The 24,536-nt window shown below is 37.1% G+C and overlaps 1 protein-coding gene across 2 annotated transcripts; it reads left to right on the forward strand.

Annotated features, from left to right (window-relative positions):
* The first annotated feature begins 4,146 nt into the window (after positions 1-4,146).
* On the forward strand, positions 4,147-22,879 carry C1D (C1D nuclear receptor corepressor). 2 transcript variants are annotated; one of them, XM_030877414.2, is made up of 5 exons: positions 4,147-4,267; positions 15,641-15,787; positions 16,554-16,620; positions 16,925-16,980; positions 19,893-22,879. In XM_030877414.2, exons 2-5 carry the CDS (start codon positions 15,650-15,652, stop codon positions 20,055-20,057), a joined length of 426 nt encoding a protein of 141 aa, XP_030733274.1. In that variant the 5' UTR covers positions 4,147-4,267; positions 15,641-15,649; the 3' UTR covers positions 20,058-22,879. The 2 variants fall into 2 exon arrangements, with proteins under 2 accessions (XP_030733274.1, XP_030733276.1); XM_030877416.3 differs by lacking the exon at positions 4,147-4,267 and adding an exon at positions 12,372-12,682.
* Positions 22,880-24,536: the final 1,657 nt, after the last annotated feature.

Consider the following 24,536-nt stretch of genomic DNA (forward strand, 5'->3'; position numbering starts at 1 on the left):
ACACGAGAGGCCACAACAGTGAGAGGCCCGCGTACCACAAAAATAAATAAATAAATAAATAAATGTTCCTGGCTTCTCAGTGGTCCTGGGAATCAAGGCCACTGACTGCAGTGGAAGCTTTTCCAGATACTCTTCCTTTGAAGGGGTGAGAGAGAGGAACTAGGGAATATTGGGAAATAGAGCATTAGAATTCCTGAATCCTCAGAGGACCTGCTGGGGCAAAATCCCCAAACAAAAGAGAGGATTAAACACTGATGATGGGACATGAAGAAACTCCCCATCATGGTACGTTTAAGGGAGCTATTAACACTTAGTGAGGAGCAGCTGGAAACACTTGCATTTCACCCTCACAACTGGCTCTCTCGCTGGCCACATGAGGTTGTCATAATGACTTGGTAAAACACACCCAACTGACAAAATATTGGGAGAAAATATTTGCAAACGAATCAACAGACAAAGGATTAATCTCCAAAATATATAAATAGGTCATGCAGCTCATTATTAAAAAAACAAACAACCCAATCAAAAAATGGGCAGAAGACCTAAATAGACATTTCTCCAAAGAAGACATACAGATGGCCAAGAGGCACATGAAAAGCTGCTCAACATCACTAATTATTAGAGAAATGCAAATCAAAACTACGAGGTATCACCTCACACCAGTTAGAATGGGCATCATCAGAAGATCTACAAACAACAAATGCTGGAGAGGGTGTGGAGAAAAGGGAACCCTCTTGCACTGCTGGTGGGAATGAATGTAAATTGATACAGCCACTGTGGAGAACAGTATGGAGGTTCCTTAAAAAACTAAAAATAGAATTCCCATATGGCCCAGCAATCCCACTACTGGGCATATACCCAGTGAAAACCATAATTCAAAAAGACACATGCACCCCAATGTTCACTGCAGCACTATTTACAATAGCCACATCATGGAAGCAACCTAAATGCTCATCGACAGACGAACGGTTAAAGAAGATATGGTACATATATACAATGGAATATTTTTCAGCCATAAGAAGGAACGAAATTGGGTCATTTGTAGAGATGTGGATGGATCGAGAGACTGTCATACAGAGTGAAGTAAGTCAGAAAGAGAAAAACAAATATCACATATATGTGGAACCTAGAAAAGTGGTACAGGTGAACTGGTTTGCAAGGCAGAAATAGAGACACACGTAGAAAACAAACGTATGGACACCAAGGGGGGAAAGCATGGGTGTTGGTGGTGGTGGGATGAATTGGGAGATTGGGATTGACATGTATACACTAATATGTATAAAATGGATAACAAATAAGACCCTGTTGAATAAAAAAATAAATAAAATAAAATTCAGAAAAAAAAAAGAAGTTGGAAGTTTGCAACAAGGAGAGAACCCTCACCTGACCATATTGGCACCTTGATCTTGGACTTCCATCCTCTATAGCTGTAAGAAATAGGTGTCTGTTGTTTATAAGTCACCCAGTCTGTAGTATTTTGTTATAGCAGCCTGAAGGGGCTAAGACAGTATTGGAACAAATATCATTTTTCTGTGTTTTTAGAATGACTCATGAGCTGACAATCTATTTAAATATTCGCATCCCACCAGAATGTTTCAAATCAGTCAAGTACTCCTTGACACGGGGTGGTGGGCAGGGGTGAGGGAAGGAAAGAAGAAAGACAAGACAAAAAAGAGGAAGTGGCTTATTTATTGAAGTTATTTAGGCAAACAGTAGAGATGGTGATGGCATCAATTCCTCATCCTCTAAAAACTCCTACCCTTGGTTTCAAGATAGAAAATCTCACCATCTGAGCATTCTCTGGCAGCAATACTCAAGCATACATCTGGAAGTTTTAAATGTTGAAATCAGTAATTATAGGAGAAAAAAGTTCGGTGAAGGAAAAGAAGAGGAAAGTAAAGTGGAAGAAAGGGGAGGAAAAGAAGAGGGGGAGGTATTCCCAGCTGTAAATTTGAATGTAAGCTCCATAACAAGGAAGGACATTTTGTCACTGTTCTACTTATAAGACATAGAATAGAGTCTGGTATTTAATAGGGACTCAGTAAATATTTGTTGAACAAATCATGGGATTGTGGTGCTACTGTGGTGTTGATGGTTAGGTGTACAGCAGTTCAGGCAATGTGCCCCACAGATCTCCCTTTAAGAAAGAATTTACCGTTCTGTAGTAGAAGTGCAGTTGACTGAGAGCCGCCACCTGGCAGCATCTTTAGGCTCTACTTCCGTTTTTAAGCTGAAGCCATGCTCTTGCTAATGACTGAATATAGAGGTGGGTGCCAGTTCCTGGCCATTTCTGCCCAATGTGGTCTCCTTTAAGGGGCAGTCTTTGCTCTGGAACTCACTGTTGGGGTGGTGAGACCCTGTCAGATGTCCATCACGGTCTGAGGCTTTCTGCTCAATCCTGCTTCCTACGTCTTTATCTTTCAGAGACATCTCTGCTTCCCCCACACCTCAAACCTCTTGTACTACTAACTCCATTTCAGTGTTTGCTTCCTGATGACCTAAATGACACAGGTCTGACAATTTGCCTTGAAGCCTCATTATCACTTTGGTGCTGGATGAACTGTCAGGTTCTGAGTTATTCTGGGTGTTTCAGTCTTCCCAGATCTCAACAGTCTTCCTGGTAAGGTTATGCACCCAACTCTCAAGGATTGTGCTACTGAAAATGTGATCTCTGGACTGGCGCCCATCTCCGAACTATTTCTTATTACCTGTCCACAATGAGATGAATGCAGAAATTGAGAATAATCATTTAAAACCTTTTATGACAATTTGGCATCACTCCAACAACTAAGGTCTGTGAACTGGTTTTCTTGAGTAGGGTATAAGATTAGTTTGGATGTTGTTGAACTCACACTGTGAGTCCCAAGTTGTGTGGATTGTGTAGTAGTCATATGTAGTAGGACCACATTGCAACTTGCGATATTTTGAGGTGACTCTAACTATGTATAAAATCTGGAATCTATTTCTTTCATCAAGAGATAATTTAATCTTAAAGATAACTTTAAAGGATAAGTTGTTGGAAATGGCAATTGAAGAAGGATTGAAGATGAATTTTGAAAACGTCATCATTTGTTTTATTTTACTTTTTAAAAATATTTATTTATTTATTTAGCTGCGTCAGGTCTTCGTTGTGGCACCCTGGGATCTTTAGTTGGCTCCTTGGTTGCAGCATATGAACTCTTAGTTGTGGCATGTGGGATCTAGTTCCCTGACCAGGGATCGAACACTGGCCCCCTGCACTGGGAGCATGGAGTCTTAGCCACTGGACCACCAGGGAAGTCCCTGTTTTATTTTAGATAAAAGTTAAAAATGGATATTCTTAGCTTGCAGAAATTTCTTTGAAAACTCTTCTCCCATTCCCATCAACTTAACTCTGTTTCTCTACTGAGTGTAAAAACAAAACAGAGAAACAGTTTAGATACTCACCACCCTCAGCCAGAAGCCTTATCTTTAATCCCAGTAGACTAGAAGAAGAAACCAGAAGAAAGCTCATTTGCCACTTAAAATACTTTAGTATTGACACACACGGTGTTTGTTCAAAGTGCTTTTGTAGGCATTTAATATATGGAATCGCTATTTCATGCATAACTTTTCGTTAAATTACGATTGTGGAATAAAGTCAGGAATGTAAAAACGATGCTCCTAATCGTTCAAGTAGCAATATGCAATCTTTGTCTTTTTTTCCTCTTATGTTTGTTCTGATTTCATTTATTGCAGTGCAGTTTTATGTTTTTTGAAATAATTAGAAATCTAGGCTTCTCTTTTGCCTTTTAATCCATCTTTCAAGCAATTCATTTTGATTGTATTTTACAAAATAATTTCGTAGCGATGGGTTGGAAAAACAAAGAACCCAAACTTTCACCACAGATAACTCAGGAAGCTGCTTTGGAGGCTAATTTTGAGGCGGACAATGGGAGAGAACCTGGGCCCTGCAACGAGTTTCAGCGAACGTAAAAACCAGCACAAAGCTTTAGTAACTAACATTTTTTTTTTCTGGATAAATATGCTCAATTTCTAATCCGGTGGGCGTTGGCCAAATGCAAATCTTGAAAAGGTGCCAGCGCCCCGCCCCAACCCCTCCTACACCTTCGGCCTGCGGCACGGTTGGAGCATGGCCTTTGGAGGCGGAAGGGAAAGGAGCGAAGGGGCGGGGCGAACAGCGTTAGGTCACCGGAGAGCGCCGCTCGCGCCGCGGTCAGAGCCGGCGCGCTGCTGACGTCACCGCCGCCGACTGCTTTCTGGGAGACAGGAGTGGAAGGCCCGCGAGGTATTATTCAGAGCTGGGGTTGGAATTTCTCGTGCTTTTAGGTTCGCTTCTCCTGGAAGCGCCCTGTCACCCTCCGGCTGACTGTGGGGAGGGGGACTGGGCTGCGTAGCCTTCCGCGAATGCGAGCGTTGGGGTAGCGTCGTGGCAAGATCCCCCACTTCCGCTTTCCTGTGGCTGCTTGCTGGCTTCGGCCTACCTTGGCCCTCCACGTCTTTGGGTCCGGCCTTTCGCTTTTTCCTCGCTTCTTAGCTCCGCCTCTCAAGTATTGGAGGGCGGAGAAATTAAGAGCACGTGACTTCACTGTTAATTTTCAGCTGCCTTCAAACCTGGTTGAGGGAGGAAGGCCTAAGTGGCAGATGTAGGGGAGTAGCTTTCCCGTGTCATCCGTTATCATTCACATACATGATCACGCACTGCCTGCCACTGCAACATTAGCCCACCCGAGATGGTAGGCTAATTTCGACTTTGAGGTGAAATCTAATGGAATCTCAAAAAAGTGGTTTTTCTTTACGGCCCAGGAAAGTTTAGTGTGACTGAAACTTCTGTTTGAAAGTATCTTTTGTGTCTTGCTGTTTGTTGACTGCAACAGTTTTGGCTTGATAAAGATGTATCTGTCCCAATGAGATGTTTATTAATCATAAGTAAACACTTATTAATCTTTTTGGACTGTCTATAGTAGACTGACCCGAGACTTAACCGAATGTTGACTTTGGATTAGAAAATAACCAAATAATTCCTATTGAAATTCCGTGAACTGTTTGTGATTGATGGAAAATGATAGAGCTCACTGTTTTGTTGAAAGAAAATAATGATTGTGTGAACAATGTTTTTTCAAAATAATTAGAACGGTTCTGAGTCAAAAGATGTTATAGCTGTCTTCAGATAGCTGTGTTGTATGTATTGCAGTTCAGAGGTGATATAATTTTTCATAACAGTCTTAAAATTTTCAAATGGCTCTTTATGTGTTTTATCTCAGTTAGCGACTGTTTCCAAACAGTTGACCCTTAAAATATGGCTCTAAATAGTCCCCACTGGGTTGGGGTGTTTGATCATTTTCACTTTAGTAAAATAATAACTAGTATTACTAGTTAATGTATTGAGTCCTGAGCCAGGCACTGTTCTAAGAACTTTACCTATATTATTTATTTAACCTGCACAGTACACCTGAGAGGAGATGAGAATATTGTCATAAGCAAATTCCATAGTTTTGGAAGGTAATTTTACTGCTTCACATCAATAATTTTGAAAACACTTCGAATTAAACTTTAGAATTAACAATTGAAGTAATTTCATTGTAATCTGATTTAATTATTCATCTCGATCTTGAGCAACCTCTTTGTAATTTATATCTTTTTCTACTATGAGACTTTGGGATAAATTTGCTTTTAGAGGCCAGCATCTCTATCTTTTCTCCGTGATTTTACTCTAAGTATGAAGGAGAGTTACAGGCTGCACTAGTGTAGACTATCTGCCAAAGACAACAATATTTATGGAGAGATTGTTGTATATACATTTCACTATCATTTTCTAAGGTAATGCAGTGCAAAAAGGTCATTACATTAATAGAATTCTGATGCAACATTTGCGGATGTCTTTCTAGTTTTCTCCCCAAATTATATATATTTTGGATTTGTTCCTGGCTTAGTTCATAATTGTATGTAACTCTACTTAGTATAGGAATGGAAACAGCCCTGGAATGTACATTATTATATATTTTCTTTTGGATCCACATGGTCACTATCCTAATCTGATATTGAGATTCTCCAAAATTTGGTTCCAGTTTACTTTCATTGTTTTTAGTTAGTGAACAAATAGTTATGAAGTACGTGGCAAGACTTTATGTTAATCATTTGGAGATACAGTGGGTAAATAACCAGTGGAAGGTTTTGAACAGAGGAGTGACATGATCTGGTTAGGTTTTTAATAGGATCACTCTGCCTGCTGTGTTAAGAGCAAGTTGTTGGAGAGAGGGGTAGGGCAAAGCCAGGAGACTAATTAGGAAGGTGTAATAATTCAGATGAGGTGATAGCAGCTTCACAGCTGGAAAGACTGTGGTGAGTAGCAGTTCAATTTTGGATGTATTTTGTAGGTAAAGCTAACAGATTTGCTTATGGATTGAATGTGGGTTGTAAGAGAACTGTCAAGGTTTTGGGCTTGGGCAACTAGAATGGTTAATTGCCATTAACTGAGAAGTGGAAAACTATGGGAGGAGCAGGTTTGTGAGGGAGAATTGGGAGTTCATTATGATGTGTTAAGTTTGAGATCTCTGTTAGTCATCCAAGTGGAGATGTTGAGTAGGCAATTGAGTCTACCAAGTCTGGAGTTCAGAGGGGAGGTCATTGCTGGAAAAGAACATTTGGGAGTCACATGGTATTTAAAATCGTGAGACCGGAGACAATCGCCAAAGGAGTGAATGTAAACAGGAAAGCAGTACAAGACGTGAGTCTTTAGGCATCTTAGCCTTTATAGGTTTGGGGAGATGAAGACCCAACAAAGTAGACAGAAAGAACAGCCATCGGGGGACAAGGACAGTTTTGAGAGTATAGTGTTGTGGAATTCAGGGTGAAGTAATGTGTTCACTATTCTTGGGCGCTGGTTATGGATCAGATAGATAAATGAGGACTGACATTTTTGGATTTATCAAGATACATGCGAAGGAGTATTAATGGATAAGTGATAACGGTCTGGAGAACCTTGGGAGCAAAGAGGAAGAAGAGACTACTTTTGTTTGGGAGATATGGAAGCCTTTATAGAAGAGAGGGCATTTGATGTGTGTTTTAAAGGATTAATAGGTTTTACTAGGCCCAGAAGACAGGGGAGGAGTGGGGGGAGCGGGTATTGCAAGCAGAGGAAAAAGCCTTACTTCTCTCCCTTCAAAGCCATACCTCCCAGTCAGCTGTCTTCAAGATGCTTTTGCAAGTCCTTCCCTTTGTATCCATTAGTCAGTTCCTCATTCTGGATTACTATTCTTGCTCCAGGCCTACTGAACCCTGCTAAAGAAATTCACAAAAGACCCAAATTAATGCTACCCACCTTCAAATGGGTCCTTTCTCGGTTGTCTGACAGTTGCTTTATTTATCCCTACTCTCTTCCTAGCACATACTCCACATTTACTCAGCATTGACTACGTGCCAGGCACTGAGGAGTCATTTCTTTAGTAGATATTTATTTAGCATCTATGACATGCTACCCTGATATTTGGAGTGTATATGAGCAAAGACTTGTCCTGCACGGTGCTTACAGTCCAGTGTGGATGATGGACACTATTCAAATAATCACAGAAATATAAAATTACGACAATGATATGGAGAAATACATGGTGCTGTGAGACTGTGTATCTAGTGGATGTGACTCATTGTGAGGCAAGAGGGAGTGCTTCCTTGAGAAAGCATTGTTGATGAGGGAGCCAAGTTAAGCAGGCCAAACATGTTGGTGGCAGGGAGTCCTCACAACAACTCTAGGAGGAGTTTCTAGAGAGCACGAGGCTAGAAAGGCTTTTGTACCATGAGAATAGGGAGAAAGTGGCCTTATGGTGGCTAGAAAATTTAGGTGTAGGGAAGGCAATCCATTCATATAGTTCTTTGAATAAAATAGAGCTAAAGAATATAGGTTTTTTTTTTAATAAATTTATTTTTGGCTGCGTTGGGTCTTCATCGCGGTGCGCGGGCAGTCTCACTCCTCCCCTTTTATCTGTCGGTGAACATTACTTGAATCTGTAATTTCACTAGGGGTTGCAAAATGGTGATTTTCTTTTTTGTTTTAAAGGTTATGATTTCTTCCACATTTGTTAACTGGAATTTGAACTCTAGTTTTATTACTTGGGAACCTGACAGTCATCAATAACATGTCTATTGTGGAAAAATGCTGTCAGAGCAACAATTTGTGATGCCAGGAATATACGTTTCCTGGCTGTAGTTCTGGAGGCTTAAAGGAGTGTGATGGTCTTTTTGATGTGCAGCCCCCATTCAGTCCAACACCAAACTAGCTATTGCTCTGAAGGTGTTTGTAGATATAATCGAAATACACAAACAGTTGACTTTTATTATTCTAGATAATCTGGGTGGGCTTGATCCAATTAATTAGAAAACTTTAGAAGCAGAGCTGAAGCTTCCCTGATGAAAAAGAAGTTCCACCCGTGGACAGCAGTTTCAGCTTGCAGCCAAGAGTTCCAGCATGTTCGTTCTTGCTTACCTGCCCTGCAGATTCCTCCACAATTGCATAAACCAGTTTCTTGCAGTACATCTCTTCAGAATACCTCCTACTGGTTCCGCTGCTCTGGTTGAACCCCAGCTGGTACCAGGAGCCACTCTCTAGGCTCTCATGTTCTCTAACAAAGTGGGGTGAGGAGTGGTGGCAAGGGTCAGAGAACCTACGTTTGTTAGGGTAACCCTATAATTTATTGCTCAAACTGGGACTTCTGAAAGAGAAATGGGGAGCTGAGCAGTTGGCAAGCTGAAACAATAGACATACATGGGGACTCTCTTGGGCAAGTTGAGACATAAAGTCATTCTGTGTGTCAGCCACTGGTGACACATCAGCATGGCGGTGACATATTGATGACACCACCCCCTCAGGGAGCTTGTAGTCAAGGTTAAGTAAATCAACACATGTCACCAGATAGTGTTTTAGGTGACATGAGAACCTGTAGCTGTGCTTATCCAGACAGAGGGAATGGGAGGGTGGCACTCAGAGAAGTCCTGTGCACTAAAGGGAAACCTGATCTTACCTCCAAACGTAAGCAGGGTTTGAACAAAGTGAAGTGGGAAGGATGGTTCACGTATAGAGAGCCACACAGGCGAAAGGTTAGGCTGAATGGGCATAGAACATCTGGAAAACTGCCGTGGTGGCTACAGCTATAGGATTGGAAGAGGGGAGCAATGAAAGATGAGGCTAGTCAGGCAAGCAAGGGCCACATCGTAAAGGGCCTCATGTCCACATAAGGGGTTTGGAGTTTACCTTCAAGGTGGCGGGAAACTATTGCAGGATTTTAAGCAGGGGTGTACCATGACCAGACTATCTTTATGGAAAAGTTATGTTTTGTAACATCCTAACATTGAGAGTGGAGAAAAATTGACAGTAGGGAGACTACTCCAAGGCTCTTGAAATGATCTAGTTAGTGAGAATGGGGGAAAGCTTGTGGCTAAGGAGATTAAGGAGGCCGTATTGACAGAACTGATGGGACTGGGGCCTGAGGAAGCGATGAGGGGCGACTTCCAGGTTCCAGGCTGCACTGAGCTCCCTGAAGCAGAGAATGGAGGGGAGGAGGTAGGGGATGATGTCGTGTGCCCCTCCTTTTCTCCTGTCGGCACTGTGGCTCTCATCACCAACGAGAGGAGGGAAGGAATGGCAGTAACGTCCTGTAGGGATTGCTGGGCAGGGTTTCTCCCCTCTGCCCCTGAGTCTCAGCCAGACCTTCCTGAGGGATGAAGAGAGGCACCTTCTCCACTTGCAGCCTGCGCTTTAGAAGGAGTAGGTGGAGGGGTGGGGAGTCCCTGTAGAACCAGGCAGCAAGTGAAGGGCAGAGGGGGGTGAGTTCTCTTCTTTCTCTTCTTTGGACATTTACCACATACAGTCTCAGGCAAGTTACGGAAACTCACTGTGGGTACGTTTGTTGTCTGTGAGGAGTAAATGAATGAGTGTGGCTGCTTAGAGTAGTGCCTGGCTCACAGGCAGTGGGGTTCAGATGTTGGCTGTGGCTGCTGGTAACCATCCATTCACTGCTTCATCCTGGCATCTGAGTAACAAAGGGGACCAGAGGGCGGCTTCTGCAGCTCCCTCCTTGCAGTGCTCCCTGTGGAAGGAACAAACACTCAGGAACTATCTGTACGGAATGTTAGGAGAAATCATTTGAATTGGGGGGAATTTCTGATAATAGAAGCACCTTTATTTTTCAGTCTACCTTGCCTTTATTTTTTAGTTAGGAAAAAGGCAAGTGGTTCAGTTCAGATTTAATGAGAGTCATTATTCTTACTTACTGCCTTGCTTTCAGTGTTCACCGTAACCCATTTTAACAATAAATAGCTACTTGTTTACTGGGGCTTAGGGACAAGGAATAATTGCAGGAAAAATCCCTATCATGATTTTGAGAGGGGAAATATTTTCCAATAGAAAAATCGAATGAAAAAATTCACATTTAAATAAAGGCTTTTTTGTGTTTTTTATACTTGCAGTATTTGTTAAAAGCCAAAATACTTTATTAAAATATGCCTTTATTTAAATTTAATGATTGTTTCTTTTTATTACAATTTTAATACATGCTTTTTGAAATAACGAAATTTAAACAACAAAGAATGAAGAGCTAAAAACATGAGTCTGCTTTGATCCCATTCGCATTTCCTATCCCTTCTCAGAAAGAATGTCTATTTTTGTATGTCTCCTTCCAGACCTTTTTCTACATATCTACATATACAATTTTTTTTAAATAAATGGCATCTCTTAGACACATTACGTGTTATATACTATGTTCTATGACTTTTTTTCACCACTTATCGTGTATTACTACATAAGGATTTACTTCTTTATTTTCACTCTTTTGGATGGATAAGGTATAATTCATTTAACTGTTCCCCTATTGATGACTATTTAGATTATTCCCAGTATTTGGTTATAATGTCTTCATTCAACAAATGTTTATCGACTGCTGGGCAGTGGTAGTGAACAAAACTGCCTGTTTTCATGTAGTTACCTTCTTTTGGAGGTAGACAGACAATAAATGAAATATGTCAGATGCTTTTGAGGCCTGAAGGGTGAAGAAGGAGATAGGAAGTGCTGGGAATGAGAAGAGGGGTATGCATTTTAAAATAGGATGGTCAGGAAAGCTTTACCAATAGATAACATTTGAGTAGAGATCTGGCAGAGGTGAAGTCATGAGCTTTGAAGCCATTGGTGGGGGAGAAACATTCTAGGAAGGAGAGAAGTCTAAAGGCTCTGAGATAGGGGCATGCCCAATAAGAAGAAGAGCAGTGAGGCCATTATGGCTGGAATGGAGTGAGCCAGGGGCAGAGTGGGAGGAGATGAGGTCACAGAGGAGGCAGCAGAGAGTCAGGGTTTTTTCGGCCACTATAAAGACTTTGTCTCTTCCTGAGTGAGGCGGCAAGCCTTTGAAGGTTTCCAAGCAGAGGCATGGTAGAATCTGACTTAGATTTGAGATGATCACTTTCTTGATCATAAACTATTGGAATGGAAACAGGGAAGCCATTTAGGAGGCTATGGCAACAACACAGGCAAGACACAATGATGGCTCGGACTGGCTCGGACTAGGGTGGTAGCAGTAGAGGTGGTAGGATGTGAATATGTTTTAAAGATAGGGTGAGAGAGGAGTCAACGACTATTCTGTAATTTTAGGTCTGAGCAATCGAAAAGGTGGAGTTGCCATGAAATGAGATGGGGAGGACTGTAGTAGGCAAGATTAGATTCTTTTTTTTTATTGAAGTATAGTTGATTTACAGTATTGTGTTAGTTTCAGGTGTATAGCAAAGTGATTTGGTTATATATATATATATGTGTGTGTGTGTGTGTGTATACACACACACACACACACACACACAGTAAGTCCCCTACATACGAACCTTCAAGTTGTGCACTTTCAAAGATGCGAATGTACATTCACGTGTCCAATCATGTAAGTTAGTTCAAGTGTCTGGCGTACATTGTCACTTGCATGCATCCTCTACAAGTGGTTATCCTTTTGTGTACTTTACTGTATAGTACTGTATAGAGTACAGTAGTATGGTATGTTTATTTCCTGCCTGTTCATTCGATGCCAGCCCCTGTATGCCAGCTGTTGTACTGTACTACTGTACTTTTCAAGGTACTGTACTGTAAGATTAAAAATGTTTTCTTTATTTTTTGTATTTGTTTGTTTTTTATGTATTATTTGTGTGAGAAGTATTATAAACCTATTACAGTACAGTATTATGTAGCTGATTGTGTTAGTTGGGTACCTAGGATAACTTTGTTGGACTTACGAACAAATCGGACTTACGAACGCACTCTCGGAACTGAACTCGTTCATATGTAGGGGACTTACTGTATATCCACACACATACATACATACATACATACATACATACATACATATACTTTTTCAGATTCTTTTCCATTATAGGTTATTACAAGATAAAGTAAGCAAGATTAGGAATTGGGCTTTGGGCACATTACATTTGAGAATATATTAACAGCCAACCAAGGTACTGAGTAAGTGGTTGGACATTAAATTTGGAGTTCAGTGGCGAGGTCAGGGCTGGAGATGCAAACCTGGGAGTCATCAGTTTATTAATATAGTTTAAACCCAGAGCTCACCTAGAGAGTAAATTAGAGAAGAGATTCAAGGACAGCCCTTGGGCACGTCAAGGTTAAGAGGCTTGAGGATATGAAAAGGATGCAGCAAAGAAGACCAAGAAAGCAACCTGTGAGGTAAGAGAGAAACCAAGGAAATGTGCTGCCCTAGAAACCAGACAGACTGAGCCAGCTATGTCAAACGACGAGAACTGAGAATTGACCATTGAATTGGACAATGTGGCTGAGTGGGTGACCTTGACAAGAACAATTTTGAGTGAGAAATAGGGGGTCTGATTGTAGTAGATTCAAGAAAGAATGGAAGGAGAGGAACTGGAACTCTAGTATTCAATATTAGCAACCCTTTTGAGGAGTTTGTTCTAAAAGGGAGATAGAAAATGGGGCTTAAGCTGGAGGGGGATATGAAGTCAAGGTGTTTCTTTTGTTTCTTATCTAAGATGGAGGAATAAAATGTTTCAAGCTTATGGGCAATGATCCAGCAGAGAGAAAAATTGATGTAAGGCAAAGTCCCCACTTTAAGAGAAGGGTCTGAAGAGTCCATTTTAATAAACTTATATGCATGTATACAAGGATTTCTGTAGACTACTTTCTGAAGAGGATATCCTGAGTCAAAGGGTGTGTGCATTTAAGAAATCTGTACCAATTTATATTCCACCTCCAGTGTATACCCTTGCTAACGTCAAACTTTGCCAGTCTTTAAAATTATTGCCAATCTGATGGGTGAGATCTTCATTATTTTAATCTGTTTTATGCTTTGTAGGAACTCTTTATATAATCTGACTAATCCTTTGTTGTATTTTGGCACATATTTTCTCCCATGCTGTTTCTTGCATTTAACTTTGCTTATGGTATACTTTTACCATATAGATGTTTTTTCAGTTTTTATGTATTTAAGTCTGTCAGCCATTTCCTTTTATAGCATTTGGGTTTCATTTGGATTATATACACATTTTATATAATGTATATAATCTTTTAATACATTTATACATTTATCTTTTAAATTCATCTGGAGTTTATTTTTGTGTATGTTGGGTAATAGGTATCTAAGTTTTCCATCTCCTTCTATGTTCTTAAACAGTTAAATACCATAAAAATTAACTGTTTCTTAAAGGTTTGGAAGAAATTACCTATAATATTTTCTAGACTTGGAACCCTTTTGGAGCGTAGATCTTTGACTTCTTTAAAGTGTGTTTTTTTTTTTTTTTTGTCTGTGTAATGGTCTATTTGTTTTATGTACTTCTTTTTAGGTTAGTTTTGGTAATTTTTTTTCCTAGCACCTCATTCTTATTATCCAGATTTTTCAAATTTATTGGTTTAAAATTTTATGTAAAGAAAAGAAATATCAAGTCTTCTCTATATTTGTGTCTGTCCCTGTACTAATACCTTTATCTGGGCAGTAGATGCTGGAGCTGTCCTTTCACAGATTGGGAGATTTGTTTAGCAGCTTTCAGCCCGCATGGTTCACCTCTTACTGTCCTTCATCTTGGGTTTATTCCTAGATTCTCCTCTTTTGTTTGTAAGGGATTGCAGGCTCCTTGGTTCTGTTCCCTATCAGTCTAATCCCATTTGCTCTTTAGCTTAGAAAAATTTCTGCTGTTGAGGTCGGCTGATGGATATGTGCCCTTCTTGGTTTCCAGCATTACTATGGACTTATTTTTGTGTTTCTTCTGTCATTTCGGAGAGATTTTTCTGGGAGGAATGAGAGGCAAATCCGTATTTTCAGTTAACTTTTTGAAATAGGAAGTCACAGTTCTTTCCTGTGTGGTTTTCTTTTCTCATAGTCCTTTGTTTAATTGCTTTTTGCACAGTAGTTGGATAATAACTTTACAGTGTGAGTAGTAATAGACCCCTGGACTTCACTTTTCTAAAATTTTAAATGAAACCAGATGTCTCAGTGGACTGTATTTGTTGAATAGAAATGTGGATATATTGTGACTAAATATTCAAGTAGTACTTTTAAAACTTAAATGACAGTCATAACATTTAGAATTATAAGGGACTTTAGAGATCATTAGACCAAATGCCTTATTTAATGGATGAGATATTTGGGGCCCAGAGAGATTCAGTGATTTATCTAAGGTAACAAAGTCAGTGATCAGGCAAGGTGGAAAGCCCGAGTCCCTTTACTTCAATTTGGCTATGCTGTTTGTTATTTTGCACATTCTTGATGTTCTCCTTAGCTGTGTAATGAAAGAGGTATTTTCAGCTAATAAAACCTAAGGATGGTACAGTGGCTTGGAATTGCTTCTGAAGTTTGATCTTAGATACCATATTAAATACATTGATGTGGACTTTTCTTTTCCTCATATAGCTATTAAATATTATGATGTAAATGTGAATTTTAAAGAATGGGCCGTCAAGGTATGCTGTAGCCTAAATGAAAACCATATAGTTTATTTCTCCCATGTTTCATCTTTTCTGCTTACAGACTTTATGTGATCTATTGACTCTTCAATTTCTTATTAATATTTTAAGCTTAAGGAATATATATAAATATAGGCTTGAAAAGTAATTTTAGTGATAAATAATCATAAAATATTTCAGATCTAAGATTTCTAATTTTTTGGTTTAATATACCATGCTGCTAGATCAACATCTAAATTTACAAGTGCTAATATGTATGTTTTTTTAAAAAAAGAGCTTTGCTTATTTTTTTCAGCAAGCATTAGGGGGTAGTGTATATTTATCACACTTTCATTGCTTTGCTTGGTCTTTAACTTCAACAGAAAGTTTTTAAAATGTAGGATTTTTATTATTGATATAACATGTTTGGTAGTCGTATCTCTTTAGTTCTCAAAAAGCATCGAGGGATTGAGGGATTGATATGTGTAGCATTAATGAACTTGGGTGGGTCCTATCCTGGCAGCCCACCCCCACTCCCCAGCAGCCTAAGAAGAGGGGAAGTTTAAACGTGGTTGCTCCAGAATTATATTCTAAGAAGATTTGTTTAATTAACTTCAGGTTTTAACTCTTTTAGCACTTTTGAAACATATGATATGACCTATTAATTTTTTTTTGTAACCTAGAGAGCATTCTCTGTCTCCAGTATGAACTAAGAATTTAATTTTTTCCCAGTTGAACATAATGGCAGGCGAAGAAATTAATGAAGACTATCCAGTAGAAATTCATGAATATTTATCAACATTTGAGAATTCCATTGGTGCTGTGAATGAGATGCTGAAGACCATGATGTCTGTTTCTAGAAATGAGTTGTTGCAGAAGGTATTTTAAGTAATTTCTAAAAATGTATTCATAAAACCGAGTGCTATGTTATGAAACACATAGAAGAAGAAACAGATACATGAAATATGCCCCTTTCCCCCTTTATTTCAATTTTTAAGTGTTTGGATATCTTTAAGGGGAAAATATAACAAACTCCAAGCTTAGGAAATACCTCCTAACTATATTTTTATTTTGACTTGGTTTTGAATTAAAAAAAGCTCTCCCAGCATTCTTTTTGACAGACTCTACCTTTGACCTTTTAAGTATTACAATGATGTTATCAGGGTTTCTGGAAACCCTATAGGACAAAAAGAGTAAATTGACTTTGACAGTCTAAAACAAATCTCATTATGTTTCTTCTGTCTTTGGTATTGCCTAAGCATTTTAGCCTGCTTCTTATACATAAATGCATCATGTACAATGTTTATATTGATGAATTACTTTTGACATACAAAGCCCAGATTGTAAATCCTGAAATTAAAATAATTCAAAAGAATTTTTTTTTTATTTTGGATTATACACATTCCTTGTTTAACTTAAAGATGGTACGCTGAAGTGAAAATTTGTGGGCAAAAATCACTGGTTAACAAAACTTTTCTTTTTGCAAATTATTTCCAGATTATTTGGTTTGATTATTGGATTATAGGAAGTGAAAAAAACATTTCTTTGATACATTGTACTTGGTGAAAGTTTAAAATATGTGATGGTGCTCAAAGTTTTAATTTCTTTTTTCTTTTTCTTTCTCTCTCTCCCTCTTTTTTAATAGTTGGACCCACTTGAACAAGCAAAAGTGGATTTAGTTTCTGCTTACACATTGAATTCAATGTTTTGGGGTATGTATATTACTTTAGAGTTAATTAGAAAGCAAATTATTTACCATGTCAAAGGTGACTTATTTTTTAAAATGCTAGCAATTATACTTTATGGCAATTTTAATAGTCAGATATTTATTTCTTTTTAAATCAGAATACCAGATGCCCATGAGCCACACATACATTTAATATTGCAAAGAGGTTGAATAATTTAAGATTTAGTTAATAATTTGTGTGACGTTTCCTTTTTGTAACTGGAGTTTCTTTAATTAATGCTCTTAATTAATATATATGCATTTTATTCCATGAAATCTTTCTCTTGTAGTTTATTTGGCAACGCAGGGAGTTAATCCTAAGGAACATCCAGTAAAGCAGGAATTGGTAAGATTGCAGTGGATCGATTTCTTTTTATTTTACGTGTAATGTCTGTTGTAGTGTTTCTAAAGGTAAAATCGCAGTACCTTTATCACACTAATTGTGGAGAACAGAATTATTTAGGGATGAAATTACGAAAGTGAGCCAGATTTCATCGTGCCTTTAGTTTTTCTTTCTCTCACCTTTGTCAGAGAAGGGTGTTCCATATATTATATAAATCTGTGGATGGGAAAATGTCACGATTCTAGTAATTATTTATAAGTGCTATATTATTTTTCCTATAAATTCTTGAAATCCTGTTCATCTCTACAACTGCCTGTTTTTTTTTTTAAACTCTTATGCAATTCTTAAAAGTATATTCTAGTTGATTTACTAGCCAAGATGGGAAAGTTTCTCCTCCACCGTTTCAATTCTTCCATTAATTCATTTTCTCAGCAGTAAAGAATCCACTTCGGCAACAAAGCTAAAAGCTTTTTTGGCACCAGTTGTATGTGTACTGTCCAGTAATTCTGCATTAGTGACATATTTACAACCTGTAATAAATCTTCTAGGTTTGTCTTTGTATTCCATTTAGATGTATAAGTACAGTATATTATATAAGGTCTGGTATCTTGGAGTTTTTGCTGACTTCAAAAATTAAATCAAATCATTCAATTTGAAAGAAAAAAATTTAGAAATCAAACTTATGGTTACCTTCTTGACTTGGCTTTTGAATAAGAATATTAATAAATTTATTCTTTGTGTTTATAAAATATAAGGTAAATATATATGTGAAATACACTTGACACTGTATTATTGTTCTAAAGTTTTATGGTGGTTATGTATTTTTTTTATAACTTAGTAAAGCACTTGGTCATTTATTTAAAAAAATGAGTAAACCAGATCTGCCGTCTTCAATTTTTAAATGTGTAGACTAAGACATTTTCTTCTTTTAAATTTCTTGGGGGAAAAGTGAATTTATTTTTAAATACAGAAATTGTGAAAGATACTTAAAGCAAAAATATAAAGCAGTATGATCCATAGAGCTTGATTTGACAAGTGATACTGGCTTTAAATCTTAAGAAGTATGCATTGCATCATCTGCTTTCACCTTTCTAATATGGACTTTACATTTATAAAATTCCTCTTTCTTCTCTTAAACACAAAGTTATTTGGAGTAGTGTAATACTTAATTCTGTCACTGGAAAAAGATAAAATCATCTGCCTTCTTTTTCCCTCAGAATCCACTTTATGGAGGAGTACATTTATATTTTGGACAAGGGTTGATAAATGAAAAGCATCCATAAACCTATTCCCCTTTTCTGACCTTGTGACAGATGTCACTAGTTGATCACAGAGTTAGTATGTGAGAGGAAGCCTATTTGCCATATCTATCATGAATGGAGAAGGGCATTGAAAATAGTTTATTCATTTGACAAATATTTGAATGCCCACTGGAAGCCAGGCATTATTTCCAAGTGAGATACTTCCTCAGTGAATAAAGCCAATAAATATCTCTGCCTTTGTGGCAGGTGCCAGACTATCTAGTGGAGGGAAACAAACAACATAATCAAACAAACAACAAATAATAAATACATATGAATATATAGTATGTTAGAAAGTTACGTTGTGGGAAAAAAGAAAAAAATAGCACAGAGTAAGGGGCATTGGAGTGCTTGGGTAGGATTGCCATTTTCAATAGTAAAGGCAGCACTTATTAACAAGGTGAACATTTGAGGAGACTGGAAGGAAGAGAGGGCTGGCCATGTGGGTTTGTGAGGGAGGATCATTCTGGGCAGGGCTGGGTTGGGTGTGTGTTGTGAGGACTTTGGCTTTTACTCAGAGAAATAGGGAGCCATGAGAGGGTTTTGAACAGGTTTGTCAGTTTCTTAAAATTAAAAAATTCTAAGGTTCTGCATTTTTCTGTGTATGTTTATATAACTATTTTGATTACTTTAATGAAACTTTTAAGCAGTGATCAATCATTTACTCTGCTGTTTTATAGCTCTCACGCCTTTATTTCTCCAACTGAAGTATAGAATAGCCCTTTATTCTGATTAGTGGTCTCAGAAGATTCAAAGTGGTACAGCAACCTAGTATGTTTCTCACCTTGTAAAATCTGATTAGAACTGTATATTTCATTAGAAAATATCATGTGCTTTTCAGTCAGAACTATGACATTGGATAAAAAGATCTTGTATTTTCATTATACTTATTTTAATTGTGACATGAAGGTAACACAAAAAAATAAATAGTTAAATACGCCTTAGCCATTTCCTGTTTAGAAAAATTTCTGGAGAGTTTAGTTTGTATGTTGAAAGTATGTGAAAGCTTTATTTTAATTAATTAATTAATTATTTATTTAGGCTGCACCAGGTCTTAGTTGCAGCATGTGGGATCTTAGTTGTGGCATGCAGCTTTCTTAGTTGTGGCATGTGGGCTTCTTAGTTGCGGCTTGCAAACTCTTAGTTGTGGCATGCATGTGGGATCTAGTTCCCTGACCAGTGATTGAACCCGGGCCCCCTGCATTGAGAGTGCAGAGTCTTACCCACTGGACCACCAGGGAAATCCCGAAAGCTCTATTTTAGATTATAGACTTCAGATACAAGAGAGTTAGTATGTGGATTTAGGTGAATGCTAAATTTAAAAATTTAGTATAACCACATATAAACAATTAAATGTTTATCTCTGTAGTGTCTAGATCTTCCTCTTTTGAAACACTCAGAACACTTCTGACTTTTTCGATATCTGTATTCCCCTCAGACTGTGAACTCCAGGAGCACATGGAATGTGTTTATCCTATTCGCTTTGCACTTATTAGTGCCGCTCAATAAGCAATAAATACAAAGCTGTTGAATTGAACTGAGGTATAGTATAATAGAACTCAGTGGTGAGCAGCTTAGTAAATCTGTTGCCTTTCTTCTTTTTTTGTCTTTAAGGAGAGAATCAGAGTATACATGAACAGAGTCAAGGAAATAACAGACAAGAAAAAGGCTGGCAAGCTAGACAGGGCTGCGGCTTCAAGATTTGTAAAAAATGCCCTATGGGAACCAAAACCTAAAAATGCATCCAAAATTGCCAATAAAGGAAAAAGTAAAAGTTAACCTTTTGGTTTTGATGTACACATATTCAAAAAGTACATAATTTTTATTGTTTTCCACAAAATAGATGATGATTATGTGCCATTGTAAGGTTTAAATGTATTCCATATTGAATTCGTGTGTAAAATTTGCATTTTAAATTTGTAATGCTAAATACTTTTCCCCCAGAAAGATTAAGTTATCCTTATTGATTTTCCTATAGAACATTATGTGGTTTTTTTAACATTGTGGTATATTTTATATTTATAGTTTACTGTCTCTTGACAAGACTCTTATTTCCTTATATAGGTCAATTTTGCAAGTGCCATTTTATAAGCAACTATGAAATTTAAGTTAAATGTTCTTTGCAAACATTTGTGTATTTTCGATGAATAATGATTTTATGAAGTATGCTGAAGTTTTAAATACATCTGTTTTCACTATATAATATTAGGAAAGAAAGAAATGACTTAAATGTCCATTTTTTCTGTGAAGTTATTTCATTACGCTTTCATGATTTTGGGAATTACTGCTTTTTGTGATATTTGAAGTATGAAATTAAGACTTTTAAGGTTATTCTTTAATTCTTGGTACTTTGCCACTATGTCCCATTTAAAGTAAAATATATTCTCATTAACTTTAGATGGGCAATGAGGTTGTATATTGATGGCTGAATTTTGGCATAATGGCTGTACCCTATCAGTAAAGCTGTAAGTGTTGTGTAGCTGACCTGTTTTTTATTTTTCTCTTTTGAGTAAATTTTCTCTTGAAATTAGGAAGGTAGTTTTTAGAAATCCTTAGGAATGGGGGAATTCACGAGTTTTTGTTCCTTATGCATAGTGCCCACAGTTCTCTTGGCCTCATGTTTTCAGAGTTTTTTATTGTATGTTTCTGAGGCTATAGCAATTACATAGAAGTATTTTGGAACAACTTTGTATGTTATTTAATGCCACTTAAGCAGAGGAGAAATCCAAAGGAGATTACATTGTGTTTATATTCTGATTTATTTTTCTGCAGTATTTGCTACAGAGAATTCTAAATATTAAACGAATTTTTTTATGTCTAAGCCCATGAATTTTAATTATATACCCTTAATGCTTTCAGTCTTTGAATTCACATCATTATGTATAGGAATGCCAAGTACAGTAAAATACTTTAATTTTTGAAAATGAAGTTGTTAAAATTTTTTGTGTGACTAATTCTCCATAAGTAACCTTGAATAAATAGATTTCTTGATTTATGGTAGCAGATATTGGAAATGGTCTTAAAATGTAATGGATTTTGTAACGCATGTTGAACTCTTTCTATGACACATGAAGAGGTGGTCACTGATAGATGCAGAAAGACTTCTGGCTCAGATGTCAGACGATTTTTGAAGTGGAAGAACACTTATAGTTAGTTCACTCCTTTTTTCACCTTCGGCTCCTCAAGATTCAAATTTTTTTTTTTAAAGTAGCTTCTTCATGAGAGAAATAAATGTTATTAAGATCAAATATAGTGGCCTAGTGTTATTTATTGCAAAGAAGGTTATAGCTTGCATTTCTTTATATTTTCTCATTTCATTAAGAAAAAAAAAGTTAAATGAAAAATGTCATGCAGTTGCAGAAAGTCATTAGCCAAATTATTGGTTTGTGAAAGTCCAATTCTGCCTTCTCTTAAACTGGAGATTCTTAAGTGAACAATTCTTTTAAGTGTTTATTAGAGGTAGAAAACAATTTGAGTGTATTCCATTTTATTATGTATGATTTTAAGTACTTACTAGCACATAGTAAGGAGCTGAGTGATAGTAAGTGTATTGGGTTGCTTATTTTTTGTCTATTCATTTCACAAATACTTAATGACATTTACATTGTTAAATACTGTGCTAGGTTCCAGATATGACAACTCCAGCCTTTATTCTATTTTAAGTATTATGAAAAAACTAGTCTTTTCATTCAATTCAGTTTTTCAGAGTTACTGGAAAATTTATGACAAGTTGTGCTCATTAACCTTAGTCAGAATCATAAAGGGTGATGGGTTGATCTATTTGACTGTGGTACAGTTATTGTTAGCATAGTTTGTTCCAAATGACAGTCTGCTCTAAGGTTAGATGTTAATTATATCTTGTATTAATCTCTTTGGGAATTAACAAATTGGAGGGGTTATAGCTATAGATACTTTTAAGATTAGAATTATGGATTATTAATCTAATACTAAATAATGAGATTTAGTCTTTTAATATTATTTTAAGCACAATTTTCTTATTGTTCATAATTGCAGGATGGGAATTCATTTTAGTAAGTAGAATATTTTAAGAGGAAAACTGAAGCTTGAATTATGGTTTACATTCCTGGAATTTGAGGTTATATCAAATTGATTGGTTTTTAAGATACCCTGCAAATTAAAAAAATTGTTCTACTTAGCTATTAGAAATGGATTAGTATTATTTCTAAATGAGCCTTTAAAAATTGACTAGAAATACAGGAAATGCTTAAAAAATGGACAGTGTATTGAATATAGATACTTTTTCCTAAGCGTAGGTCATTGGAGAAAAAGATGTTTTAGGAATCACTTAGCTTATAATACTGTTAAACCATACCTCTATGCAATAAATTATCAGAAATTCTGGCTTTACAAAGTAACATTAACTGAGAAAGGTTTGAACAGTGATTCTGAGCCTCATGTAATAGCTAAGTTTGGTAGATAAAGCGGAGAAAAAGAAGAACTGGCATCTTGTTTTCTCTCTTCATAGAATAGTTAGTAAACTTGCTCTGATAAATTCAGGGGCTCTTTTAACTGAATAGCAACCTATTTTATATAAATGTGATCTGAATGTACTTAACTAATAAAAACATTTCTTTTCCCTATATCCTGGTCTAAAACTCATCAGTTTTGGAAATACAAACCATATTTTGCTTATTTTAAATATTAGCATTTTATAGTTTTCATTAACAATTATGTTGGGGGAAAAGTATACAGATTTTATTACATTATTCTGTAGATTTGTTCTCCTTGATTAATTTGCTATTATATTGCTTGTGCGCAGGATTTCAAGAAAATGCTTTGAATAATTTTGGTTTGCAGATTTGTTTTCCTTTCAGAGAGCAGCCACCCTCTGACCTGATGTGCCTTTTAAAGTGTTTATTTTATGGTATAATTTTAATATAGCCAGGAAGATTAGTTAAAGCTGTCCAGAAAAGGGGGTAGCTATAGTGATATCTACTGGCAATTGAGACTTAATTTTAATTCTGTAACGCCCTACTCCCAATCTTAGGCCAAAAACCAAAACGAGCCTAGCTCTTTATTACTTATCTGTTTATAAAAGGTTGAGAAAACATGCCAGTCCCTTCCCTCCGACCCCCCTCCCCAAAACCTTGAAGTCTGGCAAGTGTATCATGGCAAAATAACTGCATGCAAGATGTCAGTTTTGTAAAGTGATATATTTCAGATAGTACACAAAATTTCATGGCAGGAAAGATAAGCTTTCATAAATAAAACATTTAAGAGACTCTTTTATTATTTCCTTTCAGTTTAGTGTTGCCTTTAAGTTGTGCCGTTTCAGTTTGGCAGCTACAATAAATGATTGAAGGAAATTGAAGATAATTCAACATTTCAAGATGCTTCTGCTGAAATGAATGTAGACCTCTCCAGGGCTTGAATTTAAAGTTTATAGTAGTACAGTATTTTAAAGCCAAGTACCCAGGAAATTCATGGTGATAGGATTTGAATGAGATGATTAGGAGAAATAGAAAAGAATACCTTCAGTTTCTTATTAGGTGAGTATTAGCTATTGAGAGCCTATGTTGAAAAATGTTATTGTAAAAAGGATAGAGGCTTGTTATATGTAATTTACTATAGTGTATAATTCATCTTGGACCTTGTCCAAAGATGTTTAATTATTAAAATACAAAAGAATGATTATAACAAGGAATCATTTCTGATTTAGTGCTAGAGCAGTGGTCTGTAGACCATGTTGTAATGTATCTGGCTGATATTGTTTCATTTAGTGACCTTTGCTCTCTCTAATAATACATTCCTTGACTTATTTAAATTGAAATCATTTACTATCCCATTTCTGATCCTTTCCTTCTTTACTATTTTCCCTTAAGAAAGAAATCATTGGGCTTCCCTGGTGGCGCAGTGGTTGAGAGTCCGCCTGCCGATGCAGGGGACATGGGTTCATGCCCCGGTCCGGGAAGATCCCACAAGCCGCGGAGTGGCTGGGCCCGTGAGCCATGGCCGCTGAGCCTGCGCGTCCAGAGCCTGTGCTCCGCAACGGGAGAGGCCACAACAGTGAGAGGCCCGCATACCGCAAAAAGAAAAAAAAAAAAGCATTAAAAGTATGTATAAACATTTAGGGTGCTAGTTTCTTTTTTAGTGTTTTTGTTTTTTTCGGATATATACCCAGGAGTGGAATTGCTGGATCATATAGTAGTTCCATTTTTAGTTTTCCAATGTTCATTATTTACAATTGTCAAGGTATGGAAACAACATAAGTGCCCATCAACAGGTAAAATGGATAGA

Source organism: Globicephala melas, chromosome 12 (genome assembly GCF_963455315.2).
Source record: "Globicephala melas chromosome 12, mGloMel1.2, whole genome shotgun sequence".
In the NCBI taxonomy this organism is placed as follows: domain Eukaryota; kingdom Metazoa; phylum Chordata; class Mammalia; order Artiodactyla; family Delphinidae; genus Globicephala; species Globicephala melas.

Excerpts from the sequence above, each read along its gene's own strand:
- C1D (XM_030877414.2), top strand. The coding sequence starts at position 15,650 with ATGGCAGGCGAAGAAATTAATGAAGACTATCCAGTAGAAATTCATGAA. Across the intron at positions 15,788-16,553 it reads GAAATGAGTTGTTGCAGAAG|TTGGACCCACTTGAACAAGC; the intron begins GTATTTTAAGTA and ends CTTTTTTAATAG. Across the intron at positions 16,621-16,924 it reads ATTGAATTCAATGTTTTGGG|TTTATTTGGCAACGCAGGGA; the intron begins GTATGTATATTA and ends TTTCTCTTGTAG.